Here is a 21,618-nt window from a genome sequence, read left to right on the forward strand (position 1 = left end):
TACAGAGTCTCCCCGAAGATAAAAAAGGGATTCTTCAGCATGGCTGCCCCTGTTTCGGGAGAGAAACACAGTGTTCGTCCAAAGAATACATCGATGAGGACGAAGGTGTCGACGAAAATTTACGCGCCGAGAGCGAAGACTGCAGTGATGAAGCCGACGAAGAAAAAAAAGAGGGAGAGGAAGAGGAGGGGAAGAGAAGCTTTGGAGGCGTTGACGTTGAACCTGCCGACGGTGAGTCGTCTCAGGACACCACGTCTTCATCGCAAACGGCAACCAGTTCGTCCGGACTGTCCAAAGCTTCGTTTGGAAAGACGACGCCACCCAAAGGGTCCCGGAAGAGGGGGAAGCCAAAGAGTAATGAGGACGACGAAGATGACGAAGCCGACCAGGATGGGAGCAAGAAACCCAACAAGAAAGCACGCGTCAACAAAAGAGGCGCGAAGAAGCATTGGCTCTGCCCATACTGCTTCGTGTGCTTGGAACCCCCCAGAAGCTGCCGCCCCCGGACTGCTTTCAAAGAGTATACCGATTTGAGGTAAGTATATACGGTCCCGAACCCCCGCGTTGACAAAGAAAAAAAAACCTTTGTTCATGATACGAACTTCATTCACTAAATTTCTGTTCCTTCAGACGACACTTGGAGAGAACGCATCGGCGGGAACCCGGCACGAGTGTCTCTCGGCGAAACCAGCCTGAATTATTCATGACCGAAGACCAATGGGCAAGGATCCAGGACGAACCGGAACACCTCAAAACAAAGTACAAGAAAAACTCGGACGAAGGGAAGGAGAAGAACCTGGAACAGTTCAAGAGACTCTGGGACATTCTGTTCCCCAGCGCCGAGTTTCGCCTCATGTCACCTTGTAAGCTATATCCTCCACGCCGACAACTACCCCCTGGAGGCCTTGTACGTCCAGGGCGAGGAACAGCCCCACCCGCACATTGACCTAACCGGCTGCCAGTCTGCGAGGACCTCTGCGGCGAGTATAGCAGGAGGACGCTGTTGGAGTCCATGCACACTGCCAGAGCCATGCTGGCTCTCGAGAACGGCCAAGTCAGCTCCGTGGATGACTTCCGATCCACCACAAAAGAACAGATCGAAATGATGATGGAGACGATGGAGATTATGGAGAATCTGACCGCTAGCGTCATTGCTAATGGTTATGTCATTTAAAATGGGGAGGGGGCGGGTTGAAAAGAAACCCGTGTGAAACTTTGCTTCAACGGCAGAAGGGTTTGTATTTGGTAAGAAGGCTGTTAAGTTTTAAGGGAAATCGGGCGGGATAGATAAAAGGGCGGGATTCGATGGTTTAATGTAAGATTGCGACGGAGTTAAGTTACGCATTATATTCCCCCAATGGTTCAGATGACAAGATGGGCTCTGTAATAGAAGGAAAAGTGGCCGTTTGGAAGCTCGGGTTTTATCCCCAGGTCTGTTGGGTGCAAGAGAACTATTTTTTGGGCTCGGTCACCGGATTACATGGGACGGAAACTGAAATTGGGTGTCCCAACAGGAACTCGAACTCGGATCGAGGTTATTTGATGACGGTGATGGGAACGGTTTAGGCCAGCGGACGGTGCCAACGGACGAACATCACATACAAATTGATGACCTCACTTCATTAGCCAGCAGATTCCTAGGAACAAACAAAGAGTTTCTAATACTGGCCAAACTAAACCCTTGTTAGGAGCCATACACAGTGTAAAGCACACACAGACAGACACGCTTGCCAAATCCAAACAGCAGGCTATAACTCATCCCTCGACAATAACGCCGCGCATATCCCCCGCCTCCTTCCACTCGTCCACCATCCGCTGGAAATCCAGGATCCCGCCTCCCCAGTGCGACTTCCTCCGCTCCAGCTCCTCGTCCCTCGCCTCCTTCGCCCCGATCTTGGCCTCCAGGAACGAGTTCGGGGTGCACTTTGGCATCGCCGAGAACCACCGCGCCCGCTCGGCGACCCTCGCCGTGTACTCGTCCTCGGCCCGCTTCGAGACCTCGACGACCGCGCGGCCCGGGTCGCCACCCGCCGCGGCCGCGGCCCGGAGCGCCCGCGCCACCACGTGCGCGACCAGCCGGGCGTTGGCGTCCAGCGCGGGCGTCAGGTTGGCCGACGTGCCGCTGCCGGCGGCGCTGCAGAAGAACAGGTTCGGGAACCCGTGGGTGGCGGCGCCGAACAGCGAGCCGTAGTCGGCGGCGCCGTACTTGTCGCGCAGGGAGCGCCCCCCGCGGCCGACGACGGGCGCGTTGACGGCCGTCTGCGGGCAGGGGTCGGCGACGGCGTTGGTGTAGCCCGTGGCGAGGACGAGCGCGTCGAGCGCGTACTCGCGGCCGTCGGCGCGGACGCCGGCGGGCGTGTAGGCCCTGACGCCGGCGCCGTCCGTGTCGACGAGGGTGACGTGCGGCGCGTTGAAGGCCGACAGGTAGCCGTCGTGGAACGTCGGGCGCTTGCAGAAGCCCGGGTACCACGGCTTCAGCCGCGCGGCGACGGCCGGGTCCGCGACCTCGGCGTCGACGCGCCGGCGCATCTCCTCGGTCCACGGGAGGTCCAGCTCGGCCAGCGCGCGCTCGTGCGCCTCCTCCTCCCCGGCCTTGACGGTCCTGCTCCCGCCACCCAGGATGGCCGTCAGCGCCGGCGCCCGGCTCCAGCCGTCCTGGACCAGGTCGGGGGTGTCGGGCTCTCGGGTGAGGGAGGCGTCGAGGTTTGCCTGGCGCTCGTACTGCCACCCCGGCCTGCCCGCGATCTTTTCCCAGTCCTCCTTCGTCGTCGCCTTCTGCGAGTGCGGCCCCACGTATGCCGGCGTCCGCTGGAACACGTACACGTGCCCCGCCCACTTGGCCACGTGGGGCAGCACCTGGACCGCCGTCGCCCCCGTGCCGATGATGCCGACGGTCTTGCCCTTGAGGTTCGCCATGTCGGGCTCGGCCTGGGAGCCGCCCGAGTACGCCCAGTCCCAGCGCGCCGTGTGTATGACGTGCTTGCCGAGCGCGGAGCGGAAGACGTCGAGGCCGTTGAGCCTGGGGATCTGCGGCGTCGGGTGGACGCCGCCCGCGGTGATGAGGAACTGGGCCTTGACGGTCAAGGGCTCGGTCGCCCGGCCGGGGCCGTTGTCCTGCTCCATCGCGACGACCCAGCGACGGGAGTCCTCGTCCCACTCATGGTGCTTGGTGGTCGTGCCGAACTGGCCCCTGAGGTTGAATTGGCGGGCAACCCTCTCGCACTGCCCACGAATCTCGTCGCCGGTAGGGCTTTGTTATTGTCAGCCAATGTGAAGTCTCATGCGTTCGCAGCCAGTGCACTTACTATCTCTGCGTAGGCACGTATCCCGTCTCCTCGAGAAGGGGCAAGTAGCAGTACCCTTCGACGTCGCACATGACGCCGGGGTAGCGGTTCCAGTACCACGTGCCCCCGTAGCCGCCAGCCCTGTCAACGAGGACCAGGTCCTCGCTCCTCACACCGGCCTCGGTCACCAAGCGGTGCGCCATGACAATGCCGTGGATGCCGGCGCCGACGATGAGCACCTGCACCTCGCCGCCGTCCTTGAGGGGCTGGTCCCGGGAACGCAGCCCTTCGTGGTCGATGTAAAGGTCGCGGTCCATGTCGGCAAGCCCGGAATCGCGGAAGCTGACCCATTTCTGGAGGTTCTCGGGGCGGAGGCGCTTGTCGCGCTCCGCGGCGTACTTCTCGAGCAGGTTCTCCGGGGCAGTCATGGTGAGCGGCCGGGTTCCGACGTGTATGTAACCCCTGATGTCGACAAGGTCTGGGGAGAAAGAAAGATTTGAATGCGATGTTTGGGTGACTGGTTTGCTCACGCTCGATTTACCCTTTTGGCCGGACGGGCTTCGTAGATGCTCTTATAAATCCCGATACTCCCTCTCCCATCTTGGACGTTGTATAAACCATGCATGTGGAGGCGAGTTCGCCAACTCTACGACACAGGGCGCCATCCTTTCTGCTCAGGAGAAACCCATGGGCGGCCAATCGTCCGTTCGGAATCACGGACAATGCCAAGCTCCGCGTTGCTCACGATCCAAGCTCGGATCCAAAGTTGACAGTTTCGGGCCGCCCCCCGCCTGTACGAACGGACATGTACACCTTGCCAAGGTCCATCCTATTCACAGCCCATGGCCTGGTTACGGACTGAGGTTAGACAGTATCCCGGTCCACATGCGCCAGTGCCAACAACTTGCCAAGGGCGGGCGAGAAAGATCTACAGCCTCACAGCAACCACCACCACGCCGAAGCGTGTCGTCCCGAGCCGCAGCACCCACATGTCCCCTCCGGCTCCCACAGCTAGCGCCCGACGGTCCCCGCGCCCTCCGCACCGCGAAGCCGCCCGGCATCGTTGGGACTCGCACATGCCCCCTCCTCTCTCCTTGGCAGTGCATTTGTGCAATGTTTCGGAATAATTACCATCAAGGTCTGCTGGACAATGCTGTTTATTGGTTACAAGTCCTCACCGAACACGATGGGCGGTGGCTCTCAAGAATTTCGCACCACGAGGTGATGCAACAAGAGCCCTGGTCCAATCCAACACATGGCCAGCCCGGCTCCCAGTCCTCGTCGGGGGGGAAGTGCCGCAGGCCGAAAACCTCCCCACCGGAGCGATTTGGGGAGTTGGGCCCCGACAGCTCCGGCTCATTGGCGCCGAACTCCGTATAAACGTGGTGAAAATAACCCGTCTTTCTTTTCTGTATATACCTACACTCAACTGACCACTCCTCAAGCGGCGTCCCCTTCCCAAAAATTGCTATGTCCAGGCAGCTACATCATCGTATGTGGTTGTTTCTCTGCATTATGCGCGTCAACGAACTCAACGTAGGCCGGCCAAGGACATCATTAACCCAACCCTGACACAGCTCTCATATGACCATAATCCAGACAGAGTTCCCTCCCCTTCCCTCACCCTTCAAATAAAATAAAACCGGAAATGAAATAAGTCTAATAACTCTGACCGGGTCGTTGCAGTGTAGCAACATGAACATGGGTATCTCTTTGTGCAACCAAGAACCAACCCCTCCTCCCCTCCCCAGTTTCCCTCCCAACTCCTTTGACTATGTATAGTTTCCCCGCTCATCCCTTTTGCCAAAAATCATTTTTGTGATATCACCCAGTCGGAGAAATGAAAACCGAAAAATAGCAAAGTAATCACGCAATCCCATTCATTTCCAAAATCTTGTTCAGCTCCTTCAGCCGCACGGGTTTGGTGAGGAACAGGTCGATGCCGCTGGCAAACGCCTCTTGCTGCGCGCTCGCCGATGCCAGGCCCGTGAGCGCAAAAACGTGGCACCGCGACAGCCCCCGCTCCGCCTCGAGCGCGCGGATGCGGCGCGTCGCCTCGAACCCGTCCATCACGGGCATCGATATGTCCATGAGGATGCACTGGAACTCGCCGGCCCCCTGTTGGAAGACCTCAATCGCCTGCCTCCCGTCCATTGCATTATGGTACTTGTGGCCGAGTTTCTGCATGTAGGATGCCAGGATTTTGAGGTTTAGTGGGTTGTCGTCGACGAGGAGGAACTTGGGCGACGAGGCCTGCTTCGGTTCTCGAGTCGAGGCAGTCCCGTTCAAAACCGGCGTTGATGTTTCTTTTCTTCGATCGGCGAGGACCACGTTGCCCGAGTCGGCGTCTTCGGTTTGGGGGTCCTCGGGCGTTTGGTCCTCGGTCGGCGTCGGCTTGAGGCTGAGTTCGTCCTCGGCAGGCAGTTCTGGCAGGGTCTCGTTACTTTCTCCGGCACTTTTCATCAACTCAGGGCCCGTCGGGGTGTTGCCGTTGGTACTGGACGCTGCCACACTGGCCAGCGACATGGCGGTGGGCGTGGGGATCGCACCGGCTTGTGATTTGGTCCATCGCCTAAAGCTCAGCAGAAGAACCTTGGCAAGTTTTCTCGGGCCGATGCTTGGATACAGGTCAGGCTGAAACTTCAAAGATAAGCATGTCAAGGATAAACTTACGGCTGTGAGATGAATTCGAAAATAACCTTTTTGCCAGTGAACCTTGGCGAGGTCGCCAGTCGTCGTGCGATCAGGGCATTCCGGCATATTACCACGACAGGCGTAGATATGATGCCGTTGCGTCGTTCGTACAGGAGTCGGTCCAGATGCCTCTCGGTAGACAAAATCATGTCTGGCAGCAGCTGGTCCGCATCAGACTCGTCAACGATCTGCATCTGAAGCCATTCCCGGCAAACATTCCCAATCAGAGTTCCTTCGGGAATGGTGCTCCCCGTCAAGTCCTCGACCCTTTGGACTCCGTAATCGGTTGGAAACCCTAACAGCTTGACTCGGAGTCCCCCTAGTTCACTGACCGACGCCTCGAACTCGTTGAAGCTGGCGTAGCTTGGAGGGAGTCTGTTGTTTGGCGACACCGGGATCGCAGGTTGTAACGGGAGGCGCACGGTTACCTTCGTTCCTTGTCCAATCTTGCTCCAAACTTGAATAGTCCCCCCCAGCTTGGCGACAATCTGGTTCACTAAGCTCAAGCCCAAACCAGCACCGGCGGACAAGCTGTTTTCTTGAGAAAAGGGGGAGAAGAGGTGGTACCGAAGATACTCCTCGCTGATTCCTCGTCCCGAGTCTGTCACGATGATATCTACCAAAGTAGTGTTGTTGGCAACCGAACCATCTTTCGGGGTCGACTGAATCACGCTGACATTGACGAACCCCTCGCTCGTGTACTTCAGCGAGTTGCCCAAGAGGTTCATGATGATCCGGCGGATGGCGCCAGGCTGGGTGTGGAAGGCCCACGAGACAGCCGGGGTGATGTTAAAGGTGATGGCCACGTCGCCGAGGACCAGTTGCAAATCCCCAAGTCTATTTGACTCGGATGCGGCATCTTCCAGGGCCTGCATGCCATCAAGCCTGCGCATCACGTTGGTCTCGGCGTTTGTAACGGGCTTGTTGTTGGCAAGTTGATCCAGTGACACCCGTTGGTAACTGAAACCGGCGGAGACACTCTCGACGACCTCTTCAACCAGTACGTCAATCTCCACATTCGATGTGATGCTCATCATGCCTGCCTGGATGCTGATCTTCCGGTCGCGGCCCCTGAGTCCCCGATCACCAACACCGGCGGCGCTCTTCCGGCGTCTCGACGAAGGCCCAATGAAATTGTTGATTTTGCTCCAGTCCAAAAGATGGTCAATGGTCTCCAAAAGCGTGCGGCCGCAGTTTTCGATCGATACCAGCGTCTCGCCTTGGAAGGCATCCAGGGATGTGTCGTGGAGCAGCTCCGAGCCGAGGATGATGCCGTGGAGGGGCGAGCGGAGCTCATGGGAAAGTGAACTCAACAGGTCCGTCTTGGCCTTGTCCACCAGCTGAGAGTTGAGGCGGTTGACCTCGGACATTATGACCATGCCAAAAGCCCGGAGGTAGCTGAGCTCGCCTTCAATGGTGAGTACCCGAGTTGGGGTTTTGGTGCAAATGAGCCCGCCTGCGAACCAGCGCTGCTTTTGCGCATCCCAAAGAGGAACTACGGCTATGCTCCGGGCCCCGGAAAAGATGGTGTTGAGCAGTTTGCCTTCATTCCGTCGGGAGTAGCGACCCCTGAGACGGCGGCGTGGCTTTTCAGGGGTATTTATCTGCCGAGGCTGGGTGGTGGAAGAAGAAGCCTCAGCCACATTCTCCGCCGGGGTCTCAGCAGAGCTGGCATCTTCGCCCGAGAAGTCACTCGACTGGACGGAGCCGTTCTCGTCGAAATTGAAGATTTTTCCTTCCGGGTAGCGCCGTAGCAGCTTGGTGAGAAGCTTTTCAGAAACGGCACAGTGGCTCAGAAAGGGCGAGTGTCCATCAATGCTCGACGCAGCAGAGCTCGAGAAGCCGAGCACACGGCAAAAGGCATCGTCTGAATCGTCTCGCTCGGTGACAGAGCCCGAGAGACTACCCTTTTCCTCGCCTGATGATGATGAGGTCGACAGGCCCGCGTTCGAGGATCTAGCCTGAAAGGGTCTCGAATCGGCAAGCCCGCCAAAGGACCCGATGCTCGCATCCAGGAAGAGCACGCTCTCCACCTCGATGGCCTCGCGAACTATGTTTGACGCCTTTGAGAATACGAGTTTTATCTGGTCGGCGTGGGGGTCTGAGCTCTGCTCGTACGTTGAGCCCGTGTCAGACTGGTTGCTCTTCACAGAGGCTGTCGAAGACTGGTTCTGGCTCATCCGACGGAGAGGGTCGGTCGGTGTTGAGGGACGGTTCGCCGGGGAGTTGGGCTGACGAGGGGAGGTGGACTCTTCCTGCAGCGGCGGGGTCTTTTCTGCCTGCTGCCCGCTCTCTTGCTGAAGCTGCTGTTGGTTCTTGTTGAGGACGCCCTCGTAAGACAGGTGTTCATCGAAGGAGGCCGGGTCGGCCCTCTGCCTCCACCCGGACACGGTACTTTTGCCCTCGACGAAGCTTCCAACACCACGAACCATTCTGTCGGCGCGACGATGGTCATCCCTGATGCGTTTGGCATCCAGGTAATCAAGAATGATCCTGGAAGTGTCCCGCATGAACCGGATGGACACATCGTCCAGCCCCTCACGGGGCTTATCACCAAAGATGGAAAAGACACCAATGTTGATGCCCTTCTGTGACCTGATGGGCACGCCGGCAAAGAAGCGATTCTGAGGCGACTGGCGACAGAGATGGTGGTCGGGCGACCTAGGGTCGTTTGTGAGGTCGCAAATCACCGTCACGGGCAATTCGGGTTGGTCCGGGGTGGGCTGTTCGCAGGAGGGTTCTGGGCCAGCGAGAACAATTTCGCATATGCTAGCCCAGCGTGGAATGGATGTACCGCAGAAGGTAAGATGCTCTCCATTGACAGGGTCGACCAGTTTGTCATTGGGGGTCAAGGAGGTAGAAGGAGTAGCCTCGGCGACGATGTACTGGAACTTGCTGTCGAAAAGAGATATCAGGGCACGGGAGGCGTTGAGACGCAGTGCGCCGAGTTCAGCAAAGGCGGTCAAGGCGGGATCGGCAGAGGATGTCAGCTCCGAGAACGGAATGAGGCTGGTGATATCGTTGCGGACAGCCTGGGCGATTAACGACGAGTCATATCTGGGTGAGGGTCAGTTGAACGAGGCCAAAGGCACGTGGGGTGGTGGTGAAGGAGACAAATGACATTGATGAGGCTGAGAAGGGATGTCATAGTGTGTGTGTGTGTGGTGGAACGATAGGGTCAAAGGCAGGGGGAATGGTGGCGGGGATGAAGAAGGAACTGACCTGAACGTCTCCCTCTCTCGGCGGCCCTCAGAGACGACTCTAACGGGGGGAGGAGGGCTCGGCACAGACATGGCCGGAGGAAGTTACGACCCTGCCCGGGGCGAGCGGCGGGCAGGTGGCCTCGGGACAAGTACCGAGCGCGGAAGGGCGGGCGGATGACGGCGGCGGGTACCCGGGAATGGGGAGAGGAGAGGGACGTCAAAGTGACGGACCTAGGGGTTCGTACGTCAGGGCCGACCATGATATGATTATGCGGAGCAACAGGCAGGTGTCATGTCATGTCATGTCGAGCGAGGCAGGCGCGATGCTGGGACGGGCCTCGAGTGCGACACCAACGGGGCAGGGAGCAGGCAGGTAAGGTAAGTAAGCACCGGAAGCAGAGTGGGCGGCATCGGCATCGGCATCGGGAGCCGCGGCCGCATCCAAAGCTAGCCGCGGACCATGCCGATCTCGAAGTACCGGGAATGTGCTGCTGCTTACTTGCGGCCGGTGGGAGGCCGCGGTTGTGATACGCTGGGGATGGGATGGGGAAGGGGAGGGAAGCCAAAAATAAATAAAATAAAAACTAAAATTAAATAAAAAAGAGACAGACTCGATGTGATATGTGAGGAGGCGCAAAAGAGCCAAGACATTGACACTGCATCTCGAGAGGAGAGCAAAAGGAGAAGAGCAGACTCACGGGTAACGGGGCACGCTCCTTTTGGCAATGCGACAGCTAGCTAGACCATGGCGGGGGAGGGAAAAGCGGTAAGAGGGCGAAGGCGAGAGCGCGGGCCACAGGCAGGAGGAGGGATGGAGGGGGAAGAGGGAAAAGAGCGATGCAAAGTGCAGGATCGGATCGGAATGACGACGAAGGGCGACGGATGGGAGACTGGAGACACGAAACTGGAGACTGAAGGCTGGAAGTTGGAGGTTTTGGTCAGGCAGACGAGACAAAGCGAGCAGGCAAGCAAGCAAGCAGAGTCTGCCCGGTCCGTCAGTCTGGAAAAGCAAGCGCGAGGGAGGAGGCCAGCCGTAGCCAGCGCAGCGCGCTCGGGTGGCGAATGGGCAATGGGACGGGGTGGGAGAGTTGGCCGTGCACTAACACTGCACCACAGTAAATGACGTACGGGAAGATACTGGCGGGCAAGCAAGGCCGGCACCCCAACCCACCCATTCGCTGGATGGACATTGGACATGGCCAACAGTCAACACACGCACGCACAAGGGTCCAGGGCCGGCGGGCTGGACTGGGCTAGCGACCAAGGCAGCGCGGACCCCGCTGGGAGGAGACGGTCGCTTATCGATTGGCCCGGAGCACACAGTGCGCGAGCAGGGGGGACCAGGGGGGGGCCCTAGGAACCATTGGGGTTTGGCATGCCGCCCCCATGCAAATTTTCTGATGGCGAAGGTGGAATTTGCCGTCGCCCAGTCTCGCTTTGCCGTCTTTTTGGCATCAGAATGGCGTCGCCTCTGGTCGGCAATCAGCGGGGGCCCTCGACCCCACCCACGGCCTAGACTCGACAGTGCGGCCCTACAGTGTTCTCGCCTCTGGGCGTCCTGCCTTATGTAAGCAGTTTATTTCGACCCAGGCCAGCAACCGAGCGAACCGCAGAAAAAGGAGAAAAAAAGGGAAGACCATAACGAAAATGGACAAGGAACAAAGGACCGGAACGGGTGATTCCGTCCCTTTCATTCTTGAAGTTCTTTGCCTTGCCTTGCCTCGTCTTGCCTCGTCTCGCCTCTTTGTGGGCGTTTGATCGTTCGTTAGACCCCATGGTACATTGTTCAAAGAGAGAAAGAGACGGAGGCGAGGCAAGGCGAGGCGAGACGGGAAGCCCCGATGGATGGATCAATGAATTAAATCAAATCATGGTACATCCATCCGTCCATTCATCCATCCACCTGCAGGCCTTTCCTTCCTCCCCATCTCTGTCTCGCCCTTTCCCTCGCTGCCGAAACTGTACCAATAGCCGTGGACCGGTCTGGCCCAGACGGGAGTTCCTAGATACGTTCGGATAGTGCATGCCTGCCTGCCTTCCCCTCCTGCAACATCGTGTTCCTCGCTTGCGCCTCACCGTGGCACAACTCGCGCAAGGGAGGCAGGAGGGCGCGCTGGATGGATGCCAACCGTGCCTCCGATTCCCTGGCTTTGAGGGTTGCATCCCTACGGCATGTGGTGTGTGTGGTGGTAGCAGTATTGGAGCAGCCGAGCGAGGTGCCATGGTGGTTGCATCCGTTGTGGGCATAGGGGAGCACGCAACAAATCGCACTCCAGTCAGGTTGGTGTACTACCTAGGTCCATCGCATCCCACCGGCTACACCACTATCACGACTTGCACACTGCACACACTAAATACCGTTGCTCGTGCCCACGACACGACATCGATATCTCCAGCCCTTCTCACCAGAAACTAGGTAGGGCCCCTCTTTCTTGTCTTTTGCACGTCCGCCCGCCGTCATCTCATCTCGCCGTCCTTCATCTGCCGAATGGTGGGGGGGCGGGGGAGGGAAGCCCCAAACACCTGTTGCTGTGGCATGTTCGTGCGCCGCCGCCGCCAACAAACCTGCCAGGGGTGTGTGTGTGGCTGTGATACACTGTTGCGGTTCTCGACGTGGACCGGTCGAGACCAAATCCCCCCCAATCACGTGCGCTCAGCCCCCACCCTCTCTCATTGAATTGGCGAGGTCGTCCACCACAGGGGTTGCCCGTCTCCCCCGATCCGAGTTGCACCAGATCCAGATCCAGATCGCAGGAGCAGGAGCAGGACGAAGACGCAAGCCCTGCCTGTCGGTGCCTTCCCACATACATTCTGTCTGCCCAGTGCCTTCCCCTCACCTCGGCAGATGCAATTATCCCCCGCTAGTTTCTTATCGTCATCCCCCCGAGCCATGCGATTATGCCATCCGTTTCTCTAGTCAATCGATATGCATCTCATGCACCCTAACAGCACTGCCGACTGTCGCCACCTGGCAGACCACCTGGCAGGCCACCAACGCATCCATCATTTTGTGACTCTCTTACTGAAGAATTGGCTCAATGCAGAGGCGACATTTTAAGCCTCCATCATCGCCATGATCAAGAATTCATCGTCATCGTCTTGAATTGTCCGGTGACTTATTGACTGACGACACTGCAAACCAAGGTTTTGTTTTGGTTTCTAATTTTATAACCTTTCTTTTCTGTTCCCTTCTCTCTTTTGCTCCATCTTCCCTGCTCAGCCCTGCTTCATGTTTCAATAATAAATCTCGTCGCGACCTCATTGTCCAAAGTCTCATGATATCCTCCGCCATATGAACCTGCTGAGGCGGTGCATTCTGGCCGAGCGGTGGCGAGTGACGACATAAACCTCACACTCGGCCACGCTCCCGGCTCTCTGCCTCTGCTGCAGCTGCAACTGCGGCGGCCGGCCACAACTTGGCCTGCCAACATTCGGGTGTGGCGCCCTGGAACCCCCGACCCTCCCGATATCGACGACGCAGCCATGGTGGCTGGTGGGGTTGGAGGCGGAGGTCAACGTCCCCGACCGCCGCGCGTGATCGTCGCGATCACCGTCACGTGGTTGTCAGGAAGAGCGTCCGGGCCACCACGGCCGGGACCGAAGGGTGCCTCTCTTATCCGAACATGATGGGACATGCCAAGGGCGGGCCTGTCAAACTCCCGCCATGGCCATCGACTGCAGGCATCGTCAAACTCACCATCGGCCAAGTAGCGCGGCTGCGCACGCGGATTCAGTGGAGAACAACATCCAGCGAAGAAAGAATGGGAAAAAGGCCATCATTGTATCGTGCGTGATTGATCGTCTGCTGCACAGATGTGCCATCTTCGATAAGCTGCCGCCTGGGGTTTTGACCATATGCCCCTCTACTGAGCATTGTTTACAGTCCGAGGGCCCAGACAGCAGCAGTCACGGTCCCTAGGAAATAAACAAGGGAAAAAAAGCCCTCACTGACCACCGCCGGGAGTCGGAGTTGGAGCCGTCGCCGTCGCACCCCTCCCCCTTCTCTCACAATCAGTAACGCGTGGCTTACTGCAGCCCGGCCTCGTCATCTACGACTTTTTTTTCAATGTCTCTGTCTGCAACAATGATGAGTGGGAGCAGGACTTTTTGCATCAACCAACCAACGAACCTGCTGCCTGTAACGCGACGACTGGTAAGGTTCAGGTCGCAGCTTTCTGTGACAAAGATCCCTCCCACCGCCCCCAAAAATAACCGTCCGATTGCTGCCACGAACTCCAAGTGGCCATGTTCGACACGGGTCGGCGGGCGGGCAAACAATACCACTCAGCCACACTCAAGTGATGTCAGTCATCAGGAACTCGGGCACGTCGGGCCCAACCAACATTTGCCCCCCCTCCCTTTGCCTTTGGAGCTACTCAGCAGACATGCATCATCTAGTTCGGATCAGTTGCCATTGATTCGGATGAAGGATACTGGCTTCTCTCCACTTCAGGCACGTTCCCCCAGGGTCCCCCCGGGGTAAACGGAACGTACCCCGGCGCGGAAGCTGCGGACGGACGGGGGTCCACTTTCGGCCGTTTGGGCGGGGCTCGCTCGGCGTGCCAGGGCACCTGTCGGCCCCGTTGCTCTAGGGCCTCTGCTTGGCAGAGGAGCGCCGGTCCAACTTCGACACGCCGATCAGGACGCCAGCTCAGATTGCCGTCTGCACTAGGACTCACCATCAAACATCCCGCGCGCTCTCTCACTCTCGCTCTCTCTCCCACGCCCTTCCCGTGCACGGCAAAGGTGCGATTGCTGAAAGGGTTGCTTCCAACGCGCGTTGCAGCGCCCGTCGATCTCTGATCGCCAGCACTCATTCTCAAACGGTAGTGAGTACGCAACCCGAGGGGGCTTGTCTTACCTCGGCGAGAAAAGAAGAAAACACTCGTGCGCTTCTCCATAGATGCCCAATCAAGCTCGGGAGGCGAATCCGATCTCTGCCCCTCCTCCGCCCTCCCCGTCCCAACCTTCACTAACACCCCCCCTGACGAAATGTTGACATCTCGTGGGATAGACCCTTCCAGGTCTCAGAAAAAGAAAATCCTCCCGCAGTCTCCCTTCATCCCTTTTTCTTTGCATTAGACCCCTCGCCCGGCCGCCGCTCAGGTCGCGGCTGCATGCACGTCAACCAGCGCCGCGAGATGAGTGGGAAACAATGCAGATCCAGGCATCACCCTGCAATCTGATCTGCGCGCGGCTTGCCACCCCATGCAGTTCGTTCACTTGCAGTGACAATCCTCGCACCTCATGTGACGGCCATCTCAGCTTTCCCTGTTGCCTCCTCTCCCCCCAGGCAGGCCATGGAATGCATTCATTTCGTCTGGAAATGCCGCGGCCCAGAGGGAAATGCATGAATCTCCCTCGCGACTGGATGGAGCCTGTGCACGGAATCCTTCGCGCTCCGAACTCATCCCACTTCAAACAGCCAACGAGGGGGGCGAATAGACTTTCGACCCAGATGATGCGTGTTGCGGGTTGACGTGGCTAAATTAAAATCGGATACCCGCACGTTTATTATTCTTCCATGGAGTTACTTTTGGGATGCGAGGGATGGTTAATTTATTGTTGTTGTTGATATTTAGTCCGAGGATGGGGGGCCTGATTTCCTTCTTTCCCCTCATTGTCTGACTCCGCGCCTTAATACAACTAAAACAAGTTGAGACGGAGGGCTTATGTAGGAGCACGGATGGGCCAGTGACTGGATCGCGAGGCCGAGGGGCCATGAGGCAGGGGCCCGTGCCATGGGCTCATATGCTGGGACCTATTTGGCCATCTGGCGATTCCCCTCTCTCCCCCCCCCCTCCTCGCGCATGCATTTCAGCTGGCAGGCATGTCAACCCTAGACGTCGCTTCTTCTGCGGGTTTATTTATTTATTTGTGTATAGTGTTGATACCTCGTGCTTTATTTTGGGCCAGAGGGAGGCGTTCATGATGAGACGATGTGGCGCGCTGCTGTCTCACCCAGCGTCCCTGGCCGCCGTGTCTCAAGCCCTGCACCGGCAACCACGCCGGCAGCGACCCGCAACGGCCCAGTCCAGTACCCTCGCATTCTGATTTGCCCGTCGCCCCTCCTATCCCTTGCTTCACCCGCGCTATCGGGACGTAGCGAGAGGTAAGCGAGAGGGTTGGTTGGAGGCAAGAAGAGGGAGGGGGGGAGGGCCAAGATGCACTGCTACCTGTGGTAGGGGGAGGAGGCGCTTTCTGACAGCCCATGCTGTCGGTACCGAGACTGTGTGGCCGGCAGTGTTCCGCCGATCTCCCGATGTCGACAAGCAGGCGAGCAGGCGAGGGCAGCGTGGAGGGGTTGGCAATGACGACGGGTTAGAAGCAAATGGAAAGGGCCCGGCCTTGAATAGCGCCGGCGCGAAAGCCGACCAGTCTCCCAGGTCATCTGGCCAAGCGTCCTCGGCCATGGGGCGCTATCGACGGTCCCGAGATTGAGTGTGAAGGAACCTTTTTTGGGAGGGGGAGGGGGGGCGACCAGAGAGAAATTTCGTCTCTTGACTCACATTCGCAGGGCCCTCGTTGCCACAACTACCGTCTTAACATTTTTTATTGTTGGAGTCGAGTCAAACCCCCCATCCCTCTCCCGTCTTCCCGAGCAAATCAAGGAGAGGCAAAGGAGAAGAAGAAAAGGATTGGCTTGCCGCGCCGATGGGGGTAGAGGCCGCCTCGTTGCCAATCACAACGGTGCGCCACGTCTTCTCGCCATTCTCACTGGCGGCAAGTCGCGTCGCAATGGTGAGGCCCTGGATTCCCATTTGTCGGCTACGATGCGCCACCGAGGGGAAACTTAAGTCATTCAGCTTGGCTTGATGGCTGGACGCCTGGCTTGGCCTTTTTGCGCGTCCAGCTGGCTGAGCTACTCTGATACCAGACTAGGCTGGAATGGTTCCAACCTTGCGTTACAGCCCCCCTCCTCTTCCTGGGTCTGGGAAAAATAAACCATTGGGCGGGATGGGTTCACGCATGAACCTCCTCCCCCCATCGAACGCCATATGAAAGTCGTCCTTTTCTTGTGAGTTCCATCTCTATCCCCCACACAGCCTACCAGGGAGTCAAGAGACGAATGCTTGGCTGTTGCAATGCCCCCCTCTGCCCCTGTTTTCTTGCTTCTTCATTACCGCTAGCTCGTGATTAACCCCCAATGGGGGTTTCTTGGCCGCGTTCACCCCGCAGATTGGATGCTGACTGAGGAGGGATGATGCCGGGCGGGACCGTCAGTGCGGCTCAATGGACGCCACGACACACCCTGCTCGAGCCAGTCGGGTACCAGTCTTCAGCCTAGTGACCGACCATTAACATGCTACGTGAACCTGCGTGACCATCAAGCGGGTAGCCACGCCAGCCCTACATGTGCAGTTCACGTAGCAGCCATTGTTTTTTGGCCAGCGAGCAGCCTAGCCTCTCCGTCTACCTCACCACGCAGTAGATCGAGAGAACGGAGGAGGCGCTGGTCCATGCATGGATACGTCTGCTGACGCTAACACCGCGCAAGCACGGAGGAGCCACCACCTCCATTCGGAGTCGCCTCCTCGATGGCACGGAATTATTGTTATGTTTATTACCACTCCTGGAATGATTCCTAGCCCCAACTAGGGTCCCCTCGCTGTCTCACCCCTTTGCACGTGGCGTTCGTCTATCTGAGCCTCTGGGGGGGTGGCCACAAGGGACCACAAGGGACCGGGTAGAGTTCGAGGAGGGGAGGGGGGCGGAGGCAAGTAGTGGGAACGGCTTCCCAGAGTAGATATATGACCCTCCCCTCCCTTCGCACCACTTTCCAGACTGAGAGAGGTTCGCCATCACCGATCAAATACCTTTTACGGACATTCGAACACTACCTTACAAGAGTCATAACCGTTCTTGAACACCATCCCATACCGGTCCAAGAACGTCCTCTTGAAACACAAACCGTCCCGTCACCCAACAACAGCAAACAGTTATAACAAGACAGCAAAACACCCGCATATACTCACATCTCAAGATCTCAGCAACCATGCTGTGCATCCTCCCTGACGAGCTCCTGCTCATCACGGGCGTCACCGGCCACGTCGGCTTCGCCATCCTCACCCACGCCCTCCGCGCAGGCCACACCGTCCGCTGCGCCGTCCGCTCAGAGGCAAAGGCCGCCTTCATCCGCTCGCGGCCGCAGATCCGCGCCCTCGACCTCCCCCGCGCCAGGCTCAACTTCGCCATCGTGCCGGACATCACCGCCGACGGCGCCTACGACGAGGCCATCCGCGGCGTCTCATCCGTCATCCACGTCGCCTCGCCCCTCGCCACCGCCGACTCGGTGCCCCGCGACCAGCACCAGGAGTACTTCATCCAGCCCGCCGTCCGCGGCACTCTGGGCATGCTCGAGGCCGCCAAGCGCGCGGGCACCGTCCGCCGCGTCGTCATCACCAGCTCCGTCGTCGCGCTCGCCTCGGTGGGCGAGATGGAGGGCCGCGAGCGCCGCACGACGCCGGTGCAGCCCACGGAGCGGGCGGGCTTCAAGCCCGAGCCCTACGAGAGCGAGTTCGCCGCCTACGCGGCCTCCAAGGTGGCCGCCCTCAAGGGCGCCGAGGCCTGGCTCGCGAGGGAGCAGCCTCGCTTCGACGTCGTGCACCTGCACCCGTCCTTCGTCCTCGGCCGCAACGACATCGCCACCTCGACCAACGAGGCCATGCGCGGCACCAACGCCGTCGTCCTCGCCACCCTCCGCGGCAAGAAATGGGGCTGCAGCTTCGCCGGCGCCACCGTCCACGTTGACGACGTCGCCCGCGCACACGTCCAGGCCCTGCAGCCCTCCGTCCCGGGCAACCGGAGCTACATCCTGAGCACCAAGGCGCGGTGGAACGACGCCAAGCTCATCTCCAAGCGCAACTTCCCCGAGGCCTTTGAGCGCAAGCTCTTCAGCAGCGGCGGCTCCGTCGGCACCACCGCCCTCGAGTTCGACTCGTCCGCCTCGGAGGAGGTCTTTGGCTTCCGCCTCCAGGGCTTCGAGGCCCAGATCAAGAGCCTCGTGGCCCACTTTGTCGAGCTGAGGATGAGGCGCCCGACGCACGCGTCCACCGGCTCGTCGTCCATGACGGCGAACCAGCGCATGAGACCCGAGATTGTGGCTGCATGAGCAACCAAAAGAATTTTATACCTTTTTCTTTTCTCTTTTTCCATAGACGACAACGACGACGACGACGCCCCGATGACCGGGCTTTGGTGGATTATCATTATTTTTCCTTTCTTCTACTATTACTACTTACATGGCCACGGATGGGATGGGATGCATGGGAGGGGAAAATTCTTTGTACACGCCCGGCCACGACAGCGATGGTACGGCAACAACGGCTTGGCAGGTCCATCATGACCGGAGCATTTTTTATGATTCATTGGGATACCCAGCGGAAAAATCCGCAATTTTTTCTTAAATTCTAGTTGTATATACTTAGGACACACACACACATAGCACATTACACACCAAAAACAAGAGAAATCATACAATTCATCTCAGCACATATTTCCCGCATGTGGCGCGCGCTACCGTCTAACTCGTCATAGTCATTCCTCACCATTGGGACCAGCTAAGCAGGAACCCCGAGCTTGCTAGTCCAGAACGAGCCCGCGCGCCGCCTTCAGCCTCAAATCTTACCCGAGATTCAATTTTCCTGGGAACCAGGCTATTGGAATGTGGGAAGATTTGGGAGAGGGGTGTCTGTGTGTCGGCCTCTTTTATTTTTTCTTTTTTTTTTCTTTTCTCAGGGTCTGTGTCTCACCTCTGCGCCAGCCTACCCCAGACTTCACGCGCGTACTCGCACGGGGCGGGCGGCGGGTAGGGTGCCCAGCAGAGATTCATGCCGGGGGGTGTGCCAAGTTTCGACTGTTCTCGAAATCGTCGGAATTTCCGTCCCTGTCGGCCAGAACAACGAGCGTGTGCCAGGGTCCCCCATGGTTCCCGCCGCCCTCGTCTGAGGAAACAACGGCTGGATCACGACGGCTATGCCGAACCAGTGTCGGCCGCGTAGGGATGGGAGCTTCGCGGGTGAAACGGCCCTCTCTCCTCCATCTCTCACCGCTCTAAGAGAGGTCGGTCAGCTGGTTTCCCGAGTCGGTAGGCTGCCTGCCAAGGAACATGCCCTGTGCCTTTCTTCTGCCCTCGTCTTCCCGAAGCCGCGAACATGTTCCCCCCTCGATTCAATCGTCGGAAGCCTCGCGTGGCGAGGGTCGTATTCGCACTCCGACTTAATGCGGGGGATAGCCAGGCCGGAAACATTTGGATTTATAACTGGAAACAATTGCATCTATCTGATCCTCAACCCAGCAACCGTGAGATGATCATTTGACGAAGCGTGTATGCGCACCGCGAGTTTCGAGGGAGAGGAGACGTTGTCGAAATGCAAGCCCGTGAACAATAAGCACACCATGGATGAGAAGAGTGAGTCTTTGTTCGGAGCGCACTGACATCTGTTCAAGATGCTTAGTCGGACCAGACGCCCTCAATGTGAATGACTCAAATTACAAGGACAAGTGAGAGGATTTAGCCCCCCTCCCAAAAAAGTAGAATTTTAGGCGTTTCTCGTGATAGTCCGCGCCAGCTTCATTTTGATGCCGAGGGGAGAACAGGCACCAACGCCGGGATCCTTGACGCGATGCATCCTGCGACCCACAGCGCTCATCGCGAGCCGACTGGTCATCGATCCTTCGCTCGCCGCCGTAGGTTGCAATATTTCGGCCTAGATTCTAGCTGCTCTCATCTGCCGAAACAACAACAGATAGAGAAGTTGGAAAATAATAGAAAACAAAAAGCGCCTCCTAAAGCCACGTTTGCCGTTCGCTCGACGAATCGCAGCCACGCCGCCACCTCTTGACTCCAAATGGCAACGCCCTTCCCGCCCGGCTCCTCTAGCCTACCCTCGTCGCCGGAGCTGCTCAGCTCAGCGTCTGAGGATGATGACGAGGAGGAAGAGGAGGAGGAGGAGGAACCCGAAATCAAGGAGGAGCTTGTCATCGCCATCGACGCGACGAACCGCGATAGATGGCGCGACATAGTCTTGCGCGCCCGCAGGCACATGCGGTGCCACCACCACCACTGGGGGAGGCGTCCTGAGCGTTCATGGCAAACGTGCATACTAAGTGAGGATTCCCCAAGTTCTTCAGACGAAGGCGACGGCGCGCACGACCCCCCGCCGCCCGTGTCGGAACCGGAGCCGCCCACATTTCACCTCTTCATGGGCTTGCCAAAGGAGCTCAGGGATGAGATCCTGCTGGCCAGCGTCGACCCCATCGTCGTCAAGGGCTGGGTGAAGATAGACCTGGAGTGGAGGAGAGGACCGCAGGCGCACTTCTCCTCAAGCCACAGCAGGCGCTGGAGCGCCATCCCCCTGTTCGGCGTCAGCCGGGAAATCAGGGCGGTGGCGACCGCGTTCTTCGGGGCGCCAGACCCGCGGGGTTTTCCGTTCAGCCCCGCACGGGACTCGGTGGTGCTCGAGTGGGACGGGTCCATGGTCCCCACCACCTGGAGGGCTGAGGGAAACTACAGAGAGGCCGGGCCCGTCGTCACGGCGTCGATAACAGGGGGGCCCAACAAGGAGTGGGCGATGCCGCGCAGCCTCTGCGAGCGGATCCAGCACGCCGTCGTCGATGGGCGCTACGGCTACTTCGATGGGGGGCCCAAGGGGGCGTGGCATCTTGTGTTTGAGATCCTCAAGGGCTTCTTCCCCGAGCTGAAGGTGCTGGAGGTGAAGCTGTGGGATTTGGACGATGAAAGGTTTGAGGGGGCGTACGACCCGGCCGCGGAGGAGCTTTACAGGGTCGACCAGCTGGACTTCTTCGATCGGTTGGAGGAGATGTCCGAGGACGGCCGGGTTCCGTTCCCGAAGTTGAGATCCATCAAGATTGTGCCAAAACTTCCTTTGCGACGCCAAACGAGGGAGAGATTCAGGTTTCGACAGGTCAATGGGGGCCATTTTGTTGTGGTCAGGAAGGGGGAGATTCCAACGGCCGGGCCCTGAACATGGCATTGCATCGATGCCCGGGGCCATGTGATGTAGCAGGCGGTGTCCTCCGAGACGGCATGGTAAGCCAAGCAGTCGACACTGAATATTTTTGGAATAAATATGTAGATAGGAACGCCAACAACAAAGTGTCGATAGCCTATGAATGATATCAATTTCATACATGGGGGTGGGCGTAGAGAAAGCGAGTTGGAACATCAATTTAATTCACTGCATAAATATGTGTTGTGAGGACTAAGTGCAATGGAAGATGACCGCGTGAGTAAAATCGGCGTCCAAGGATGCCTCTCACTTACAATAGCTACTATTAAAGATAGTAACAAAGAATTAATATCAAACCCCACTGTTATGCTGTTAAGCTGTGGAAGAAAACTTATTTCGAGATTTTGTTGTCTCCCAGAACCCGGTAATCATAACATGATAATTATTTTCAATTCTTGTCTCTCA

General features: G+C 58.1%; 5 protein-coding genes across 5 annotated transcripts; 3 read left to right on the forward strand and 2 right to left on the reverse strand.

The window, feature by feature from the left end:
• Nucleotides 1-703: 703 nt before the first annotated feature.
• EsH8_IV_001246 (uncharacterized protein) lies at nt 704-1,174 on the forward strand (the record flags this gene model as incomplete). Its single annotated transcript, XM_083266136.1, has 2 exons — nt 704-863; nt 963-1,174. 2 exons carry the CDS (start codon nt 704-706, stop codon nt 1,172-1,174), a joined length of 372 nt encoding a protein of 123 aa, XP_083125031.1.
• A 581-nt stretch (nt 1,175-1,755) lies between these two features.
• Nucleotides 1,756-3,712, reverse strand: EsH8_IV_001247 (flavin-containing monooxygenase; the record flags this gene model as incomplete). The annotated part of the gene is made up of 2 exons (XM_083266137.1): nt 1,756-3,250; nt 3,306-3,712. The coding sequence occupies 2 exons, from the start codon at nt 3,710-3,712 to the stop codon at nt 1,756-1,758; spliced, it is 1,902 nt and encodes a 633-aa protein (XP_083125032.1).
• A 1,438-nt stretch (nt 3,713-5,150) lies between these two features.
• EsH8_IV_001248 (hybrid sensor histidine kinase/response regulator) lies at nt 5,151-9,271 on the reverse strand (the record flags this gene model as incomplete). Its single annotated transcript, XM_083266138.1, has 3 exons — nt 5,151-5,901; nt 5,958-9,035; nt 9,201-9,271. The coding sequence occupies 3 exons, from the start codon at nt 9,269-9,271 to the stop codon at nt 5,151-5,153; spliced, it is 3,900 nt and encodes a 1,299-aa protein (XP_083125033.1).
• A 7,906-nt stretch (nt 9,272-17,177) lies between these two features.
• On the forward strand, nt 17,178-18,293 carry EsH8_IV_001249 (uncharacterized protein; the record flags this gene model as incomplete). The annotated part of the gene is made up of 1 exon (XM_083266139.1): nt 17,178-18,293. One exon carries the CDS (start codon nt 17,178-17,180, stop codon nt 18,291-18,293), a length of 1,116 nt encoding a protein of 371 aa, XP_083125034.1.
• Nucleotides 18,294-20,031: 1,738 nt separating this feature from the next.
• On the forward strand, nt 20,032-21,168 carry EsH8_IV_001250 (2EXR domain-containing protein; the record flags this gene model as incomplete). Its single annotated transcript, XM_083266140.1, has 1 exon — nt 20,032-21,168. One exon carries the CDS (start codon nt 20,032-20,034, stop codon nt 21,166-21,168), a length of 1,137 nt encoding a protein of 378 aa, XP_083125035.1.
• Between the last annotated feature and the right edge of the window lie 450 nt (nt 21,169-21,618).

Source organism: Colletotrichum jinshuiense, chromosome 4 (genome assembly GCF_051148585.1).
Source record: "Colletotrichum jinshuiense chromosome 4, complete sequence".
Taxonomy (NCBI): domain Eukaryota; kingdom Fungi; phylum Ascomycota; class Sordariomycetes; order Glomerellales; family Glomerellaceae; genus Colletotrichum; species Colletotrichum jinshuiense.